This window comes from Streptopelia decaocto (genome assembly GCF_964273445.1).
Source record: "Streptopelia decaocto genome assembly, chromosome: 20".
Lineage (NCBI taxonomy): Eukaryota > Metazoa > Chordata > Aves > Columbiformes > Columbidae > Streptopelia > Streptopelia decaocto.
This window is the reverse complement of record NC_138675.1, coordinates 382,661-404,048: the sequence shown is the minus strand read 5'-3', so window position 1 is coordinate 404,048 and position 21,388 is coordinate 382,661. Positions and strand designations below refer to the sequence as shown.

At 47.4% G+C, this 21,388-nt stretch overlaps 1 protein-coding gene and 1 pseudogene across 2 annotated transcripts; one reads left to right on the top strand and one right to left on the bottom strand.

Annotated features, from left to right (window-relative positions):
• The first annotated feature begins 4,990 nt into the window (after positions 1–4,990).
• LOC309448368 (olfactory receptor 6F1-like) lies at positions 4,991–14,018 on the top strand (annotated as a pseudogene). Its single transcript has 3 exons — positions 4,991–5,074; positions 11,076–12,077; positions 13,824–14,018. The product of its transcript is annotated as an olfactory receptor 6F1-like (transcript).
• A 5,704-nt stretch (positions 14,019–19,722) lies between these two features.
• Positions 19,723–20,661, bottom strand: LOC309448367 (olfactory receptor 14A16-like; the record flags this gene model as incomplete). The annotated part of the gene is made up of 1 exon (XM_082069839.1): positions 19,723–20,661. The coding sequence occupies one exon, from the start codon at positions 20,659–20,661 to the stop codon at positions 19,723–19,725; it is 939 nt and encodes a 312-aa protein (XP_081925965.1).
• Between the last annotated feature and the right edge of the window lie 727 nt (positions 20,662–21,388).

Genomic DNA, 21,388 nt, shown 5'->3' with positions numbered 1-21,388 from the left:
AGAATAAATTTCCACATTCCTTAGGTGATCAGAACATAAAGTTTTGATTTTCATATTTTAGAATCTGGTTTCACTGCTTTTTCTTGGGTCAGGATCGTCTATTTAAGTTCTGATCACCTTTATTTCTCCTTCTAGAAGTCACAAGGAGCCAGTGAGCGGAACATCAAAAGCAGCATGTAAAAACATTTTCTCACCCTTTTTCCTACACACCACGCTGAATTTTAACCAACGCAGCCTTGTATGAATTTTCCAAGCATTAATATAACGTATTTTCCATTACATGTTTTAAATATTGGACTCAGCAAGGTAAAAAGTGAGTTCACACCGTTGCTGTGAGGACAGTTCTTTGCAGCTCCGTGATTCCTTGTCATGTCCCTAAATACTTGGGGATTTGTTCCTAAAACCGTGTAATTGCAGTGATTTGTTTGGGGCCCCTCTGAGTACAAAAATGTCTTTAATAGTTTGTCGTGAATTTAAATATCGTTGCTACACAACTATGAATTTACATTTGGGAAAGAGGTGGTGTTTTTCTTCAGGTTTCCAAACACTGTCATTCTGCTGCTTAAATTTTATATAAATGAGAAACGCAAGGAAATGCTTGACTGGTAAATGGTCTGGGTATGGATTTGCCACTTAGGTCGAATAGTATGTGTCTCTTACTTGGTTTTTTATATTTTGTCTTTATTTTAATGGAAATTGCATTTATTGTATTCCAACTAATTCAGATGGGTTTTTATTTCTTGAAAACAGTTATTTTTCCCTTTTTTGGGGGGGCTCTGTCAGATTTTTTGGGCTGTGTCAGGCTCTATAGGTCTTTATTGGGCTTTGTCGGGCTTTGTCCCACCCTGTCAAGCTCTGTCAGTCTCTTTTGGCAAAGCCCAACAGAGCCCAACAAACCTTGAAAGAGACCGACAAGGCCCGACAGAGCCAGACAGAGCCCGACAAAGACCAACAAAGCCCAACAGAGCCTAATAAAGCCCAACAAAGACCTATGCAGCCTGACAGAGCCTAAAAGAGTCTGACAGAGCCCAAAAGAGCCTGACAGGGCCCGACAGAGCCTGACATATCCCAATAAAGTCCGACAAAGCCTGACAGAGCCTGGGCACTATAGGTGTTTGTTGGGCTTTACTGGGGTATGTCAGGCTTTGTTGGGCCCTATCAGGTTCTGTCAGGCTCTTTTGGGCTCTGTCAGGCTCTGTCGGGCTCTGTCGGGCTTTTTCCAGGCTTTTTCAGGCTCTCTCAGGCTCTAAGTGGCTTTGTCAGGCTTTATTGGACTTTGTCAGGCTCTGTCTGGCCCTGTCAGACTTTTTATGGCTCTGTTGGGCCCTGTCGGTCTCTTTTGGGCTTTGTTGGTCTCTATTAGGCTCTGTTGGGCTCTGTCAAGCTCTGTTGGGCTCTGTAAGACTTTTTCAGGCTCTGATGGGCTCTATAGGTATTTGTCAGGCTTTATTGGGATTTGTCAGGCTTTGTTGGGCCCTGTCGGGCTCTTTCCAGCTCTGTTGGGCTTTTTTGGGTTCTAAGGGGTTTTGTCGGGCCTTGTTGGGCCCTGTCAGACTTTCTCGCTCTGTCACTCTGTGGTCGGGCCCTGTCGGTCTCTTTCAGGCTTCATTGGTCTCTGTTGGGCTCTGTCACACTTTTTCGGGCTCTGTTGGACTCTATAGGTCTTTGTTGGGCTTTATCGTGCTTTGTTGGGCTTCCTCGGGCATTGTCGGGCATTGTCTGACAGAGCCCAAAAGAGTTTAGTTCATTCATCAAACATAAATGATTTACATAACCCCACCCTTTGCTGGAAGTCCATCTTTGGCATTCCAGGGTCTTCATCGACGGTCTCTGGTGTCCCCGCTGTCTCTGCAGCCGCTGCCCCCAGAGTCGGCTCCTGGGCCTGATCTCTTGAGCGTGCGTGGTGTCGTTTTGTGCTGCTACTCAGCAAAAGTCACGCAGCTCTTTCCTCATTCGGTGGAACATTCCGCTTTCCCAGCTTGCACACCAAGGACATCCCGCTGCGCCTCGTGTCCAGTCTCTACAGAGCTGCTGTTTCTCCATTCAGTTCCTGTTATGTCAGTGCGCTGGTTCGGGGCCCACACGCCCCTGGGGGTTCTCTCTGATTGGCTGCCTGAGGTGTCACTCTGCCAGGCACAGCGCCCACCCTTCCCTGAGGTGATGTTTCCTCTGATTGGCTGCCTGGGATTGCCCCCTTGCTCCTCCCATCAAATGATTGGTCAGAAATCCTGTCAATCATCCATACCCCAATCTCTTTCCAGGCGTGATTGGTGGAGCCAGCATGGCCCGCCCTTCACAGTGCCCACCTTTTCAACCCTTGCCACCATCCCTGCAGCCTGAAAGCTTTATTGGTTGGATACATATCAATCACGGACCTTCTCCACGCCTCCTCAAATGTGATTGGCCGTCCTGACTCCTCCACCAACTTCCAGGTGGTTGTTGCCAGGCAACGAGCTCCACTTAAAAATGAAACTGGGGGCTCTAAACAAAGGCCACAGGTAATGAAAGACATGTTGGGACCCTAAACATGAGGATTTGTCCCCAAGAAGGAGGCTCTGGGCACTCAAAAGGGCGGGCAGATGCTGCAGATGGCGCTTTGGGCCCTGAACACGAGGGGACCCTCTTGGTTCCCACCCGAGCTGGGTTTGGTGCCCGTGACCCCACGGAACAGACACCTGTGCTGCCCGGAGTGGCCACGGAGCAGACGGAGCCCAAAGCCACGGACTCTGTGAGCTCAACGGGCTGTTGTGACATTTCACAGACATTTCACAGGGGTGGTCCATGGGCCGAGGAAATGGGGGGGAGAATCAGAATAAACGTGAGAAAACTTGTGTGTTGAGATAAAAGCAGTTTAATAAGTAAAATAAATAATGAGAATAATTATAAATTGTAATGGCAAATAAAGGCCAATAAAGAAATAAAACCCAGGAAGCACAAGTGATGCAGATGAAAACAATTGCTCCCCACCCACCTCCCTCCTCAGTGGAAAAAGGTACAAAAGGGCTACAGGGGCACCTGCCATGAGAAGCTGTGAGAAACTTCCACTGTGTCCCATAGATACAAGTCCAGCCGGCTCCAAGACAGACCTGACCCAGGCTGAGCCAATCAGCAATGGTGGTGGCACCTCTGTGATGAAATATTTAAGAAAAGGGAAAAAAACAACAAAAAGAACAACAAATTGCAGTATTCACAAGAGGCCCAGAAGGTGCTTGAACCTGTAGGACACTGCAATATCATCCTCAAGACTCATTGACATTGTCTTTTTTTTTCTCCAACACCACTGTCCATGTTTGCCAGGAGAACCACCTTCTTCACCGCTACAAGGAAGAAGAGCAGAAATCCGTTGTGTTAACAAGGTGACCCTGTTGATGGGGATGGTCAGTGGCAATGTTTGTAATGCTGTGTTTTCATTGTCTCTCTAGTATCCAATGTCACACATGGGAGAAGACACAATGAATCCCACACATGCAACCCAAGCCTCTAATCAAGCAACCCTGGAGATGCTCTGTTCCTGGGCATTTTTGCTTTGAGATCTCTACATGCTAATTTAAGATGCTCAGCACCTGTAGAAAGCTTCCACTTTATGGATCACAAGGGTGCTTTCATAGAGGAAGTCTGAAGTTAAAAATAAATTAAAGAAACAAACAAACAAACAAAAAAAACCCTGAACACCCAAAGCTGTTCTGTTCTTTCCTGCATGGTCAGTCTCTACAGAAATCAGATGCACCACTGAGGACTGGGTTTGATTATGATGGTATTTTTATTGTTTCTGTCATAAATGTCAAGTTCAGTGGTCAGCATTCTCTTGAGCATGTTTGTCTGTGGCCTTTGCTGGCCCCTTGCTGGTTGCGATGGTCATTTCAGTCACAAGTACTGAAGGCTTCTGTCCATAAGCCGTGCACCTGGAACACCTGGCAGAGAGGTCGGCAACATTTCCAGGGGAGGCTGCAAACGCTGCCTCCTTTATAGTCCTCCTCTCCAGTGTTCTCTTTGGATTACTTTATCATCTTCCCTTTCTAGCATTTGCTTTTCCAGTTTGGATCACCAGAAGGCTCACTTCCAACCTTCGCCACTTTCTTTCGGGTGCACTTTCACCCTCCTCTGCACAGGAGAGTTTTCTCTTTCTGCATGGTGGTTTTTCATTTGCAGCCTTTGGGTGAACGGGTACTGTGGGGAGCACACATTGTTGTTCAAGCGGGTATTTCTTTGCCAACCAAGTGCTCTGTGTCGCTTGGTGTTCAGCACCCGCTCCAGGGGTCAAATCATGGTTCTTGGAGAAACAACAGGGATCTTAGTTTAGGGTTGTTCTTGCAGCCTCCGTGTGACTTCAGTCTCATTCTGGCATCTTCTGGCAGCACTTGATATGACACGCAGAAGACTGAACCAGGACTGGAAGCTGGAAATTAGATCATGGTCTGCCAGCCACGTCCGCCCCTTTCAGAGCAGGAACTCATCTTTATACCCTTTCGGACCCCCATTTCACCTCTTTTCACAGATAGCCAGCCCCAGAGAGCAGACAGCTGGCAATTTACACAAGTGCAAGTATTTAGTGCCAAAGAAGGAGGAAGAAGAAAGGATGGGGCCATCTGCAGAGCAGACAGAACTCAGCTGGATGGTCATTCTCTCTTAGGATAGAAAGCAGAACCCACCAGAGAAGAACAGCAAGGACAAGATCAGTAACAGGAGAGGGAGTGTATTCTGAACACCCTTTCACACTTGTTCTTACCTGACATAGAAGAGTAAATAAGCACTCTGGCAGAGAACCATCTTGATGTCACATGGAACCACAGAGTCATCATTCATCTTGTACCACTGTCCATCGCTGGACTGCAAATAAAGGCAATTCTATCTTCAGATGCACAATAGGGTTTTTATAACAAAAACACAGGCAGGACGTCGCTGAAGGACACAATAGACCAACGCAAATCACACAGTTGACTTTTACCTTTAAGAAGCAGTAATAGTGTCCTGCCTGACAGCTGTAACCACCATGGACCAGGACAACATACAAGGAATAAAGGAGTGGTGCTCCAGCTGCTTGCGATGTGTATATGCCAAGGTCCAAATATTCCGGGTACTGCACAACCTAAGGAGAAATCAAGAGGATTCCAAAATAATCCTGAGAGTCTTTAGGAAGCAGCCTGAGAAAATCTTGTCACCAAACAATGTGACTGTGACTGTCATTCTGTGATTGTGACTGTGACTCTGTGCCTATGTGAGTCTGTGACTCTAGTGACTCTGAATCTATGACTGTGACCCTGTAACTCTCTGACTCTGTGACTGTGATCCTGTAACTCAGTCACTGCGACTCCATGATGGTGACTCTGTGTATCTGTGTCGGTGACTCTGTGTATCTGTGTCTGTGACTCTATGACTGTGACTCCTAATCTGTGACTGTGTGATGTTTGTGACTCTGTGAATGTGACTCTGTGATTATGTGACTCTGTAACTCTGTGACTGTGACTCTCTGACATCTGTGACTCTGTGACTCTGAGTCTGTGACCGTGCCTGTGATTGTGACTCTGTGACTGTGACTCTCTGATATTTGTGACTCTGTGACTCTGACTCTGATATTTGTGAGTCTGTGACTGTGATTCTGTAACCCTGTGACTCGGAGACTGTGACTCTCTGGCTCTGTGACTCTGTGAGTGTGACTGTGACTCTATAACTGTGACCCTGTAAGTCTGTCACTCTATGACTCCGTAACTGTGACTCTGTGCATCTGTGACTGTTAATCTGTGACTGAGACTGTGACTCTGTGACTATGCGATCGTTACTCTGTAACTGTGACTCTGTGACATCTGTGAATCTGTGACTGTGACTCTCTGACATCTGTGACACTGTGACTCTGCGTCTGTGATTCTGTGACTGTGACTCTGTGACTGTGACTTTCTGACATTTGTGACTGTAACTCTGTGACCCTGTGATTCCGTGAGTGTGACTGTGACTCTGTGACTGTGACTTTCTGACATTTGTGACTGTAACTCTGTGACCCTGTGATTCCGTGAGTGTGACTGTGACACTATGACTCTGACTCTGTGACTGTGACCCTGTAACTCTGTCACTCTGTGACTCTATGACTGTGACACTGTTTATCTGTGACTGTGACCCTGACTCTGTGACTTGGTGACTTGGTGACTCTGTGAATGTCACTCTGTCACTCTGTGAATGTTACTCTGTGAATGTGACTGTGACTCTGTGACTATATGATTGTGACTCCGTGACTCTGTGACCATTACTCTGTGAATGTGACTGTGACTCTGTGACATCTGTGACTCCGTGACTGTGACTCTGTGACTCTGTGACTCCGTGACTCTATGACTCTGTGACTCTGTGACTCAGTGACTCTGTGACTCTGTGACTTGGTGACTCTGTGACTTGGTGACTCTGTGTTTGTGACCCTGTAACTCTGTGACTTCTGTTACTCTGTGACCATGACTCTGTGACTGTGTGACTCTGTGACTATGTGACTCTGTGACCCTGCAGCTCTTATTCTGTAACTCTGTGAATGTGATTCTGTGACTCTGTTACTGTGTGACTCTGAGACTGTGATTCTATGACTCTGACTCTGTGACTCTGTACTGTGACTCTGTGACTGTTACTCTGTTACTGTGACTGTGACTCTGACAGCTGTGACTCTGTGTCTGTGACTCTGTGACTGTTACTCTCTGACATTTGTGACCCTGTGACTTTGACTCTGTGACTCTGTGACTTTGTGAATGTGACTGTGACTTGGTGACTGTGTAACTGTGACTCCCTGACATTTGTGACTCTGTGACTCTGTGAGTGTGACTGTGGCTCTATGACTCTGACTGTGTGACTCTGTGACTGTGACTCTGACTCTGTGACTATGACCCTGTAACTCTGTCACTCTGTGACTCTATGACTGTGACACTATTTATCTGTGACTGTGACCCTTACTCTGTGACTCTGTGAACGTGACTCTGTGATTATGTGACTCTGTGACTCTGACTCTCTGACATTTTTGACTCTGTGACTGTGACTCTGTGACTGTGACCCTGTAACTCTGTCACTCTGTGACTCTGTGACTGTGACACTGTTTTTCTGTGACTATGACCCTGACTCTGTGACTCGGTGACTCTGTGAATGTGACTCTGTGATTATGTGACTCTGTGACTGTGATTCTCTGACATTTGTGACTCTGACTCTGACTCTGTGACTCTGTGACTGTGACTCTATGACTATGTGACTGCTACTCTGTGAGGCTTACCCTGTGACTGTGACTCTGTGACTGTGACTCGGTAGCTGTGTCTCTGTGATTGTGACTGTGACTCCGTATTTGCGACTCTGGGACTCTGTTACTGTTTGAATGTGACTCTGGGACTATGTGACTCTGGGACTCTGTGTCTGTGACTGTGTGGTTGTGACTGTGAATCAGTGTCTGTGACTCTGTGACTATGACTGTGACTCTCTGACATCTGTGACTCTGTGACTCTGACTCTGTGACTGTCACTGTGACTGTGTGACTGAGATTTCGTGACTCTGTGACTCTGTGGATGTGACTGTGACTCTGTGTCTGTGACTCTATGACTATGATGCTGACTCTATGACATCTCTGACTATGTGACTATGACTCTGTGACTCTGTGACTGTGTGACCATGACTCTGTGAGTCTTTGACTCTGTGATTGTGTGACTGTGATTGTCACTCTGTGACTCTGTGACTGTGACTCTGACTCTGTGACTCTGTGATTCTGTGACTCTGAGTATGTGACTGTGTGTCTGTGACTCTGTGACTCTATCTGACTCTGACTCAGTGACTCTGTGACTCTGTGACTATGATTCTGTGACTCTGAGACTGTGACTCTGTGACTTTGACCCTGTGACTTATGTGACTCTGTGACATCTGTGACTCTGTGACTGTGACTCTGTGGCTGCAACTGTGACTCTGTCTGTGACTATGACTGTTACTCTGTGACGTGTTACTCTGTGATTATGACTATGTGACTGTGACTCTGTGACAATGTGACACTCTGACTGTGATTCTGTGACTGTGACACTGTGACACTCTAACTGTGATTCTGTGACTGTAACTCTGTGACTGTGACTGTTAATCTGTGACTGTGACTCTGCGTCTGGGACCCTCTGAGTGTGCCTGTGACTCTGTGACTCTGTGAGTGTGACTCTGTGACTCTCTGACTTCAGAGAAAGAAAGAAATAAAGATAGAAAGAAAACAGATAGGATGAAGGACATGGGAGAGACAAAGAGAGAAGGGAGGAGGACATGAATTGTCAGAGAAACACAGAGACAGGGAGCAGGACAGGGTGACACAGACAGAGAAAAATGGTGAGTGAGGCAGCGCAAAGACAGGCAAAAGTGAAAGACAGGCAGTGGGGCACAGGTAGAGGTAAAAAAGCCTGGGCTGGGCAGCAGGACAGAGATATCACATTTTAGGTCTTGGTACCCTAATTGGTCCAGGGACAGAAAATTTTACCTTGAGTGGCCCAAGGTGTCCAGGGATGGGAAATACTGACTTGTAGTGGCCTCACAGTTTCCAGGGCTGGGACACTGCAGTGGCAAGAGCAGCTCCAGTAGCGACGCTGGCCGCAGCAGTGTGTCTGGCTGTGACCACGTCTCCTCTTTCACTGGGACCACACCATGGTGGGGTGGCTGCCTCCCTATCCTGCCAGAGGATGCAGCTCTGCAACCCCTGCCCCTTTTTTAAAGGGATGCCTGGACGGGGCCTTTTGTGACATCACCAGTGTCATCACAATGCCTCGCTGTGGCAGTTGCACATTTCCCTGAGATCCAGAGCCTTCAATAGGGCAGTCGATGGCTCCTTAGCACCTTTTGTGCCCCACTGTGCCTGTCCCCATGTACACACCAGGGTGGTACCAAGGCGCTGACAGTCACATCCTCCCCTACCCCAGGCAGGGTGACTTCACCTCCACCAGCTTGATACAGGGAATTAACAATTAACTAATTAACACTTAAAGAGCTAACAGAGAGCTAACCCTTAACCCACATCACTATTGCCTAACCTTGCTTAGCTTTGTGTAAATTATTGTATGAGAAACAGGAGTTCGCTCACACATTGCAAAGATAAAAAACCTTGGGTGCATCCTTGGGTGAACTAGATAACAGAAACTTGAGCACAAGACAGGAGATACGCCAGTTCAAACCAGCTCAGCAGTCTGTGTCCCAGCCAACTCGTCACACTGGACCAATGGTGACCGTGTACAGATAAGAGGACCCGGGCTCACGATCACTGCGCAGCTGCAACCATGAGGAGCTGGAGACTATGGAAATGGTCTCCCGGAACTCATTGTAGTAAGAACCACCTTCTCAAGGACAGGTTATGAATATGTATAGGCGTTCCTAAAATTTTCATGAATATGTAACACTTTACTGCATTTAACCAAGCTCACAGCTACTCGAAATACACAGATATTAGGTGAAATTATTCCCCATGTGTCCAGTGCTGTAAATACATACCTTCTTTACAATCTCAAGGGTTGTAAGGTCATTTCCGTGCCTCACATGGGCCTGCTGGTGGTCTTCCTCTGCCTGCCAGGTGCATCTCCATACTGCTAGTATTTTTAAACTAATTCTCATGAAACTTTTCATAGTTAGTTAGTTAGCTAGTTAGTTTGTTTGTTTGTTTTGACAGCACCATGGACAAGTTTCAGCAAGCTAACTAAACACTGTATCTCTATGTGAATGTTTTTATGCCATCATTTCCCAAAATACATTGCCTACCTATGATTCAAGTTGAGAAACACTTTTCAGAGGATCTTCTCAATTTGTATTGGCACATTTTGTATCTCTGCTTCTTTCCCTCTGTCTCCTTACGTCCTTGCCTATTCTTTGGAGAGACTCCTTTGCAAGGATATTTGCAACCGTGTCTTCAACTGGATCAAGTGAGTCTCCCCTTACAACTGTTCTGCTGAGTTCTTATAATGCAGCCAGCCTGTTGTCCTGCACATCCTCTCTGGCATGTGCAAGCAACTGAGGTAATTACTGTTTACTCAATTTTATTCAGTTTTGCAGCAGAAACTTCTACAGGGATCTCTGAAACAGTCAGATTCTTCACCCAGGATGTTAATAACTACCTTTATGCACAGGAAATAGGCCCAGGCACAGCAGGATCTGCCTGTCTCCAGCACTGTCTGGAATCCCACCTGGAGAAATCCCACACAAGTCAGGTCAACATTTAATTTGAAGGTGACTAATTTTTGCTTATTTTGGAGGTGGATGATGTTGAAGGAGGTTGACTGAACTCAGTCACTTGGTTTCAAATTGATCCATTGTCTCAGACCAGTTTCTCCTGTTGTCTCTGATGATGAGATGGACAAGTCCTTGGACCACCCAGGTGACTAATGACTAAAGAGTTTTGGTTGCACACCCACACAACTTTGTTTCACGACCTCAAATCCACCATCTCCTCCTCTCCCCCTTCTCCCCTTGCATTTTGAATCATCCTGGTTTTGGAGCCGTCTGCTCTACTCCTTTCCACGACTGAAAACAAATGTAAAGATGAAGGGATAAACACTAGTCTTTATTGTATATGTGGACTTTTTTTGTGCTTCTTTCTCCTAGATGTGTAGTTTGATTTAAAAAACATAATAACTCAAGAAATGGGAGATTTGAGACTTGAATAGTGAGTTTCACCTACTTCACAACAGATGCCTGTGATAATTTGTTTTCTCAAGGGTCCCTGCATAATCAATGGAGACGGGAGAAAACTCTCAAGGCTGGGTCCTCCCAACGTATAGCTGGCATGCAAAAGAGAAGTTACAAATCTCTTCCAGTCTGCGTGAAACTGGAATTTGCCAGGAATGGGGTAAAATAGCTAACAGACTTTAAAATCCTCTGTCATGAAGGAAGAATTCTTTATGCATGTTTGAAAAAGGTAGAAAGAAGACAACAAATTCCCTGAGAACTCCAACTGAAATATGATACAGAAAAATCAGGGTATGAGAAATGCTTGGAGTACTCTACCCATATACTATAGGAAGACTGCAAGAAAGGAAAGAAGCAGAGAAGGTTTTGTAGAGCCTTTCACCCAGACTGTGGAATTATCACACTTGCTTTTTGCCATGTTCCTTTCTCAGCATAACAAACCGAAATTCAACCTGGGACCAGAAAATGAAACTGCAGTTACTGGGTTCATCCTAGAGGCTTTATCAAAGACTACAGCTTGTACTCTCCCTGGTCTTTCTACTCATATATCTGACAACAGTGGAACTCTACCATCATTTTCCTCATGTATGCAGATCACTGCCTTCAAACCCCCATGTACTTTTTCATTGCAATCTGGCCTTCCTGGAAATCTGGTTTACATCCTCCACAAGCATCAAGTTGGTTGTGATCCTGAGTTCTGGTAGGAGAACAGTCTCACTAAGCAGCTGCTTTGCCCAATCCTATTTCTGTTTTGCCCTGAGCTGTACAGAGTTGTTCTACTTTTTGTTATGACTTTTGACCGCTGTGTTGCCATCTGCCAACCTTTGCGTTGTGCTGCCATTATGAAGCCTCAGCTCTGCATCCACCTGGTTGTTGCTCCTTGGGTCACACGCTTCACACTCGTGAGTTACCACCTGGTCATCCTCTCCCAGCTGACTTTCTGTGACTCTAATGAGATCCATCGCTTTTTCTCCCCCTTATTCAAACTGTCCTGCTCTGACACCAGCCTGCTTTGGAAAGTAGACTCTGTTTTCTTATCATTTGTCATTCTGGGTTCCTTATGTTTAACTCTGGCATTTTACATGTGCATCCTTTTCTGTATTCTACATCTTCCAGCTGCCTCTGGTAAGCAAAAAGCTTATTCTACATGTTCTTCCCACCTCACCACCTTGACAATTGAATAAGGGAGCTACATTGCTTTCTACCTGGGTCCTTCAGTAGATGTTTCCTTGTAGAACAGCAGAATTGTACCATTGCTGAACACCATCTTGCACCCATTCTTAAATCCATTCATCTACAGTCTTAGAAACAAGACTGTGATACTGGCCCTGAATGCAGCCATTGCCCGTACAACAACACAGCTTTTCATGAGGCATTTCTGGACAGCAATTCCAGTGATCTGCTATCATATGTTAAATAATACCAATGCATATGTATGTAACCTCCAGACAGAGATACCTCAGGAGATTTATAGAATCATAGAATCCTTTCAGTTGGAAGAGACCCTCAGGATCATCAAGTCCAACTATAACCCAACTCTAGTGCTAAACCATGTCCCTAAGAACCTTGCCTAAACACCTTTTAAACATCTTCATGGATGGTGGCTCCCCCACTGCCCTGGACAGCCTGTTCCAATGCCTAACAACCCTTTCCAGGAAGAATTTTTTCCTAATATCCAATCAGAACTTCCCCTGGTGCAACTTGAGGTCTTTTCCTCTTGTCCTTTCTCGTTGGATTGTGTTAAGTGATAAAAAGCTCCTCTGCACACACAAAGAAGGCACTAACAATGGCAGGAGGAGTAAGTTAATATCCTGACCCGACTGCTCCCAGCACCATCACTGGGGAGCCACCAGCTCATCGCGAGCCCATCTCCAAAACCAAGAAGAGCACAGAGGCTCATTGGCAAGTGGGAACCCTAATTACAGGCTCTGAAGAATGAACATCTTGTCTCAAGGCTACCCTGGGAGAGCCATCAGCCTCATTGTCCAGGTGTGAAGCTCATCAAGAGGAGTCACTGAGAGCAGCTCTCTGGATCACCACTTAGATTAACGAGATTGTTGCCTAGGGCTGCAGGTCACATTAGGGGATGCAGGGGAAGAGCACTTTTGGATTACACAGGACTTACCATAGGAAGTTTGGGGAAGGAGCCCAACCAGTGCAGTCTGTCCTGTCTTCTCATTAAACTTAATTTCTAAGTCTTTGCTATGTGAGCAGATCTATTCTCTGCGTGAACGTGTGAGTGTAGCAACCAGAGCCAGACCAGAGGGTCAGGCAGCCTGTATGACATTGGTGCCAGCAACTGAGAGACCAGAGTCACTGGACATAAGGGTGTGTGTGCATGTGTGTGACTGGGGTTGTCTGTACCAGTATCTGGAATGGGGCTGCAGCCCCAATGGGGCGTTCGTGTGTCCTGGTGTCTGCAACTGGCAAGGCCGGTGTCCTGGGGAGGTGTCACAGTCCATTTGGTGATGGACTCATGATGGTTCATTTACCTTGATCTTGAAGTGCAAAATTAAGGCAACCAAAATGCCAAGTGGTTATAATTCAATCAAACAGTGTTACTTTATTATTTTGCCTGTAAAGCAGCACGTGATAGAGTAAGTGGAGAAAAAGGCAGGAAAAAGAAAAAGGGGGAAAAAGAATTGGCTACCACCAAACAAGTCTCCCTCTGGTCCCAGGTCCTGTAAGAAGAGTCCTGCCAGTCCTCCGTTGTGATCTGGGATCCTTTGGTGGGGGGAAGCTCAGTGATGTCCAGTCGGGAATCATCTTTTATGCTTCTTCACCCGCCCTCACTCTCATGGATTGAGGCCAATCTCTGCCTTTGTTTTGTAATCCAGGCTTAACTGCGCAGGCCTGAAGAGTCCCCGCTTTGCTTGTCAGAACCCATCTGTGCCTGCATCACCCTGCATTCAGGGGTATCTTACTGGTCCACTGGGTGGCCTCAAGACCCTCTGCATGTCTCTGCGCCTGGTCTTCTTCATTGGCCTTTGTAACAGAGAGGAGGTGGGGGCAAGGTTGGCTGATGCAGCAGGTGAAATCCACCTTCTGGACAGCAGCTATTGCCCCAGGTTGGAGAGACGTGTATAACACAATTATTTTCCTCAGGCCTCTCTCCAAGTCCTTGTACAATTCTCTCTATCAGGGCATCTGTTCTTTAAGTCCCTGATGTTGATGTTCAGACAAATACTGTTCTTCGGACCGACTCTTACACTGTGATTCTGAATTGTGCCAGAGCAATCAGAGAGGTTCTGAGGCCCTTGGAAAGGGCAGTTGGCAAACCTGTCTTCAAGATGGGCATGAACAAGAACTGTGAGAATTCCGAGCTGGTCAGCCTGTGTCCTTCCATGGGAAGGGGATGGGACAAGTCTTCATGAAGCCATGTTCAGGCACTGGGAAAATAAGAAAGGGATTGCTGAACCCAAATGGGCAGGGAAAGAAAAGCATGTTGTGCACATGGAATTTTGCAAGGTGTCAAACATGGTTTCCTGTGATGTCCTTATAATGTGATTGGTTCTCTCTGGGCTAAAGAAGTGGACGCTGGGTGGGAAGTTGGCTGGATGATGAAGCCCAAATGTCACCAGTGGTACAAAGTGCCCCATAGAGCCAGTTACCAGTGGAATCCCTCACTGACCAGCACTTGGACCGACACTGTTGAATGTCTTTATTCTCCCCCTGAATGATGTGACGGAGTGAACCTTCAGCTCCTTTGTGGATGGTGCAAAGCTGGGCAGAGGTCTTGGACAACCTCACCTGGTTCACCCTGCCCTGAGCAGGACAGTGAGACAAGATGATGTTCAAACCTGAGTTACTCTGTGATTCAAGGAATCTTTCCCCTGGAAAGGTTTTGGAAGAAGGAATAGGTGGAGGAATAAGGAAAAAAAAAAAAAAAAAAAAGGCAGGAGAAAGGAAACATAAAAGGTGTCAAATAAACAGAGCAGTTCCTGTGAAGAAAGTTTCTCTACTCAAATTGTTAGCAGGAAATCTATAATCAGCTCCCTAAACTCCTTGTTTCACTCACTGGCCCCCTGGGATTTACATCACATTTCTTTACATCAGATTCTGCACTGAAGTTTGCACCTGATTGTTACGGTTTCTTTGCAGGAATTGCTTCATGTTTCCTTAGAGAACTGGATGTAAACAGGCACTGGGGGAATTTTTAATTAGAGGAAACAAAAAAAGGAGAAAAAAAAAACCAAAACACAATAGAACTTAATGATGTTTATCAGCTCTATGGTTAAATTAAGTAGTTTCCAGCAAGGTCCATTGCCATAATTGAAGAGTTGCCTATAGGGAGTATGAGAGCAACTGCTGAAAGACTTTACCTGCCTGAAGCTCAAAGCAGAGTGAGAGCTGAGAGGGCTCTGAATGAGCAATGGAAAGTGCAAATGTCCAGACAGGCTTCTGAAGAGATGAGTTCAGACATGGTGAGCTGAATAAGGACAGGTGGAAACACCTGGATGTTCAGGGGATTTAAATACACATCGTGATAGACAGAATTCTGGCAATGCAAGCACAAGGAAAGGTCAATGTTTCTTCTCCCACAGTACACGCACATTCCAAAAATTTATTTTGGCAGAATAGAGATTCCACAGACATTTTATTGGAAATACTGAATTATTTCATCTGATTAAAAAAGCGTGGGGTTTTTTGTTCTTCTTGTTGTTGTTGCTTTAGTTTGGTTTCATTTGGTTTGGTTTTCAGTTTTGAGGGGAATTCTCAGGTTTTCAGGCGGAGCTTCATGGTCTCACTATAAGCACCCAGTGCAAACCTCGAGAGGCCCCTGGGTACCTAAGGTGTTTGCCTGGAACTGGCAGGTATCAGACAAGACTGATAAAGACATGTCACTTCCATAATTTATATCTAGTGTTCAAGACTTTTGTGCTTAATTAGAAAAGTTTCAGGACTGTAGGTAAAGAGGCAGGTATGTAAAGAGCACTTAGAAGAAGTGACAGAAGACTTATGCACTGTGTATCACAGAATCATAGAATTGTTTCAGGTGAAAGAGACCCTCGGGATCATCGAGTCGGACCATAACCTGACTCGAGCACTAAACCATCTCCCTTAAAAACCTCATCTAAACTCCTTTTAAACTCCTGCAGGGATGGCGACTCCACCATTTCCCTGGGCAACCTGTCCCTATGCTTGACAACCCTTTCCAGGAAGAATTTTTTCCTAATATCCAATCTTAACCTTCCTTGGTGCAACTTGAGGCCTTTTCCTCTTGTCCTATCACTTCCTACTTGGGAGAAGAGACCAACACCCTCCATGTTCAACCTCCTTTCAGGCAGTTGTAGACAGCAATAAGGTCTCCCCTCAGCCTCCTGTTCTCCAGGCTGAACAGCCCCAGCTCCCTCAACCGCTCCTTGTCACACTTCTGATCCAGCCCCGCACCAGCTCCGTTCCCTCCTCTGCACTCTCTCTAGTGCCTCAATGTCCTTCTTATGATGAGGGATCTGAAATTGAACACCGGATTCAAGGTGCAGCCACACCAGTTCCAAGTACAGTGTCACAATCACTTCTCTAGTCCCACTGGCCACATTGTTCCTGATACAAGCCAGAATACTATTCGTGGCCTTTTTGACCACCTGGGCACACACACTGACTCCTGTTCAGCTGCTGTCGATCAACACCCCCATATCCTTCTCCACCAGAAAATTTTCCAGCCACTCTTTCCTGAGCCTGTAGTGCTGCCTGGGGTTGCTATGACACAAGTGCAGGACCTGGCACTTGTTCTGGTTAAAACTCAGACAACGGGCCTCAGCCCAATGATTCAGCTAGTCCAGATCCCTCTGCATGGCCTTCACACCCTCCAGCAGATCAACACTCTCACCCAACTTGGTGTCATCTGCAAACTTACTAAGAGTGCACTCGATCACCTCATCCAGATCATTGATAAAGAGATTAAACAGAACTGGCCCCAATACTGAGCCCTGGGGACACCACTCATGACCGGCTGCCAACTGGATTTGGCTCCATTCACAACTCTTTGGGCCCAGCCCTTCAGCCAGTTCTCTATCCATCGCAGAAACACCATCCAGGCCATGAGCTGCAGCTTCTCCAGGAGATGCTGTGGGATACGGTGTCAAAGGATTTACTGAAGTCTTAAGTACACAACATCCACAGCCGTTCCCTCATCTACTAGGGGCGTCACCTTGCCATAGAAGAAGATCAGGTTGGTCAGACGGCACCTGTCTTTCATAAACCCATGTTGACTGGGCCCAATCACATAGTTCTCTTGTCAGTGCAATGTGATGTTACTTAAGATCATCTGCTCCATGACCTTGCCCAGCACAGAAGTTAGACTGACAGTAGTTCCCCAGATCCTCCTTCTGGCCATTCCTGTAGATGGGCATCACATTTGCCAACTGCAGAAAAGCTGTAAGATCCAGGCGTAAACTTCAGTGGAGAATTTGATGTAAAGAAAAGTGATATAACTCCCAGGGGGAGTTTGCTTGGTTTGCTTTCTGAAGCAGAAAGGAGAAGCCATGACCTCAAGGCAATGGGAAGGGGGATCCTGTCCCTCACACATGGCTCAGGGCTCTTCCTGGGACCGTGGGATGTGGGTCTGCAAGGCCAAGGGGAGGACAACACTGGGACAACAACTTCCAACTTCCCCATGGGGCTGCAAGGAGGCAACGAGGCCCCAGTGCCATGAGGACAACATGTCTTCCCATAGGCCTCAGTGGCAGAGACAAGGGGACAGACACCTGTGCTCTGTTGGTCCTTTCCAACCATATAGCACCCTTTGCCATCTCCATCACAGGCTGTTCTACACAGTCCTACCCCTGCCCCTCTTTCCCTGCAGGCTGCAGACACACATCTCGCTTCCCCACCTGCTCTCACACCACCATTTCTGCACCTTCACTGCTGTGTCTGCACCCTCACTGGCTTTTCTTTGGAACACAAACCATGGGCTGATCCAGCTCCCTCTGGATGACCTCTTGCCCCATAGCACTGCCCTTCCAGTGACATTTCTTCCTCCTGATATCCAGTCCTCACCTTCCAAACTGTACTTTCTGACATTTTTTTGTCTTTCCTGCTTCTTCCTTCTACCAAGGGAAGCTCAGCCACCTCAGAAACTTCTCTTCATGCAGGGAACCCACTGTCAGGCTTCTTCTGTTTTTTTACCTGACTGGAAAGAGGTCACCTCACCATGATCTTCTAAATCCCAGGACTGCTGCTGGCTTTTCAGCTTCTCTGACAGACACGACCATGTCCCTGCTGCTGTCCTGTCATGTACTCAGGTGGAATGGACATGACAACCCGTCTCCAAGGCCTTTTCCTGTATATGGCCTGTGGGCACATTGGCAGAGGTTCACAGTTTCACAGTATGTTTGGGATTGGAAGGGACCTCAAAAGATCATCTAGTCCAATCCCCCTGCTGGAGCAGGAACGCCCAGGTGAGGTCGCACAGGAACATGTCCAGGCGGGTTTTGAATGTCTCCAGAGAAGGAGACTCCACAACCTCCCTGGGCAGCCTGTTCCAGTGCTCTGTCACCCTTACTGAGAAGAAGTTTTTTCTCAAATTTAAGTGGAACCTCTTGTGTTCCAGCTTGACCCCATTACCCCTTGTCCTATCATTGTTTGCCACCGAGAAGAGCCTGGCTCCATCCTCGTGGCACTCACCCTTTATATATTTATAAACATTAATAAGGTCACCCCTCAGTCTCCTCTTCTCCAAACTAAAGAGACCCAGCTCCGTCAGCCTTTCTTCATAAGGGAGATGCTCCACTCCCTTCATCATCTTCGTTGCCCTACGCTGGACCCTCTCCAGCAGTTCCCTGTCCTTCTGGAACTGAGGGGCCCAGAACTGGCCACAATATTCCAGATGTGGTCTCACCAGGGCAGAGTAGAGGGGCAGGAGGACCTCTCTCAATCTACTAACCACCCCCCTTCTAATACACCCCAGGATGCCATTGGCCTTCTTGGCCACAAGGGCCCAGTGCTGGCTCATGGTCATCCTGTTGTCCACCAGGACCCCCAGGTCCCTTTCCCCTACACTGCTCTCTAATATGTAATCTTCCAACCTATACAGGAACCTGGGGTTGTTCCTGCCCAGATGCAGGACTCTACACTTTCCCTTGTTAAATTTCATTAGGTTATTCCCCGCCCAACTCTCCAGCTTGTCCAGGTCTCGCTGGATGGCAGCACAGCCTTCTGGTATGTCAGCCACTCCTCCCAGCCATGAGATCAAGCTGGAACACAAGAGGTTCCACTTAAATTTGAGAAAAAACTTCTTCTCAGTGAGGGTGACAGAGCACTGGAACAGGCTGCCCAGGGAGGTTGTGGAGTCTCCTTCTCTGGAGACATTCAAAACCCGCCTGGACATGTTCCTGTGTGACCTCACCTAGGCGTTCCTGCTCCAGCAGGGGGATTGGACTAGATGATCTTCTGAGGTCCCTTCCAATCCCAAACATACTGTGATACTGTGATCCAGACCACCCGCCCTCAGTTTAGCCGTGAGGATGCTGTGGGAGACGGTGTCAAATGCTTTACTGAAGTCAAGGTAGACCACATCCACTGCTCTGCCATCATCTATCCACCTCGTTATGTCCTCATAAATGGTGATGAGGTAGGTCAAGCACAACTTCCCTTTGGTGAAACCATGTTGACGGCTCCTAATGACCCTCTTATCCTTCATATGCCTTGAGATGGCACCAAGGATAAGTTGTTCCATCACTTTCCCAGGGATGGAGGTGAGGGATCAGAAGGAGAGTGTGGGAGTGGAATGAGAACAGCTCTGGAAGATGAAGCTTCACTGCTCCCTGGCAGTGCTGCGATGCTGGACTCTTTTCCCCTCCTCCCATGCACACAGGAACTGTCCCTGCAGCTCCAAACAGGCCTTGATGAAGGGATCTCAGGAAAAAATAGATGCTGCAAGTCCTTTTAATTTGTTTAAACACACATAGAGCACAGCTCCTCTTTTACACAGCCCCTCAGAAAGCAGAGATGACAGTGAATTTGAAAGGGGATGACAATATTCTCACATATGAAAAACCACAAATAGCAACAAAAAACACAGAAGACAGGCTGGGCCTGCAACAATTTACACTATAACTGTAATGCAGAAGATGATGGTCAGCTTATTGCTTTAGAAAATAATCCAGTCATCAGTTTCCTCAGGGCATCCTTGAGCTCCTGGTTCCTCATGCTGTAGATGAGGGGGTTCACAACTGGAGGCACCACCGAGTACAGAACGGACATCAGCAGGTCCAGGGATGGGGAGAAGATGGAGGGGGGCTTCAGGTGGGCAAACACGCCAGTGCAAATAAACAGGGAGACCACAGCCAGGTGAGGAAGGCATGTGGAAAAGGCTTTGTGCCGTCCCTGCTCAGAGGGGATCCTCAGCACAGCCCTGAAGATCTGCACATAGGACAGCACAATGAACACAAAACACCCAAATCCTAAACAGACACTAACCACAATAAGCCCAGCTTCCCTGAAGTAGGAGTGTGAGCAGGAGAGCTTGAGGATCTGGGGGATTTCACAGAAGAACTGGCCCAGGGCATTGCCCTTGCACAGGGGCAGTGAAAATGTACTGACCGTGTGCAGCAGAGCAATGAGAAACCCAGTGGCCCAGGCAGCTGCTGCCATGTGGACACAAGCTCTGCTGCCCAGGAGGGTCCCGTAGTGCAGGGGTTTGCAGATGTCAATGTAGCGGTCATAGGACATGACTGTGAGAAGAAAATACTCTGCTGCAATAAACAAGAGAAAGATGAAGACTTGTATAGCACATGCCAAAAATGAGATAGCCCTTGTGTCCCGGAGGGAATTGTCCAAGGACTTGGGGAGAATGGTGGAGATTGAGCCCAGGTCGAGGAGGGAGAGGTTGAGCAGGAAGAAGTACATGGGGGTGTGGAGGTGCTGGTCCCAGGCTATGGTGGTGATGATGAGGCCATTGCCCAGGAGGGCAGCCAGGTAGATGCCCAGGAAGAGCCAGGAGTGCAAGAGCTGCAGCTCACGCGTGTCTGCGAACGGCAGGAGGAGGAACTGGGTGATGGAGCTGCTGTTGGACATCTGTTGCCGATGAGCCTGGGGCACTGACAGACAAAGAAAAGACAGTGACAAGTTACGGGACATTTCTCTGAGCAAAATCAAAGCCATTTCTCATACACCCTCCCCTAGTCCACACCCATTGTCCTTTTCCAGACCTTCCTTCAGCTCCGTGTCTGAGCCCTGGGTGGTGCTGGCTGGAGGTGCAGTGAAGAGCAGAGCCTGTGCCTGCTGGCTGCAGAGGAGTCAGACCTGCTCTGCAGCATGGGGTCATGGGAACGGGGGGCAGGGGACAGACCTGGGGTTCAGTTTTGTCAGATGAAACCATGACATGTCTCACCCTTTCCTAAGGTCTCAGTACCCTGTGTTTGGACCACGACACACACGGCTCGTTTCACAAATCCAACAGCATTTTCTCTATCACAGCATCTCTGCACTTCTCCACGGGGCATTCAGATAACACACAGATGCTGGAGGACAGGTTTGCATCCTGGAGGGAAGCTCACAGCTTGGAAGGAAACCTCAAGGACATAGTGAAGTGTTCTAATAATGACATTTGATTAAGGGAGACTCAGCTCATTCCCCAGCCCCACAGACTGCATTGCCCACAGCCCCACAGGTCAGAGCAAAGCTGGGACACATGTTCCCATGGACACACCTGCAGGAAAGGACCCACAAGATCAGGCTGTGACTCTGCAGCTGAAACTCCCATCCCCAGAGAGCCTGACAGCAAGAACAAGATCCCAACATC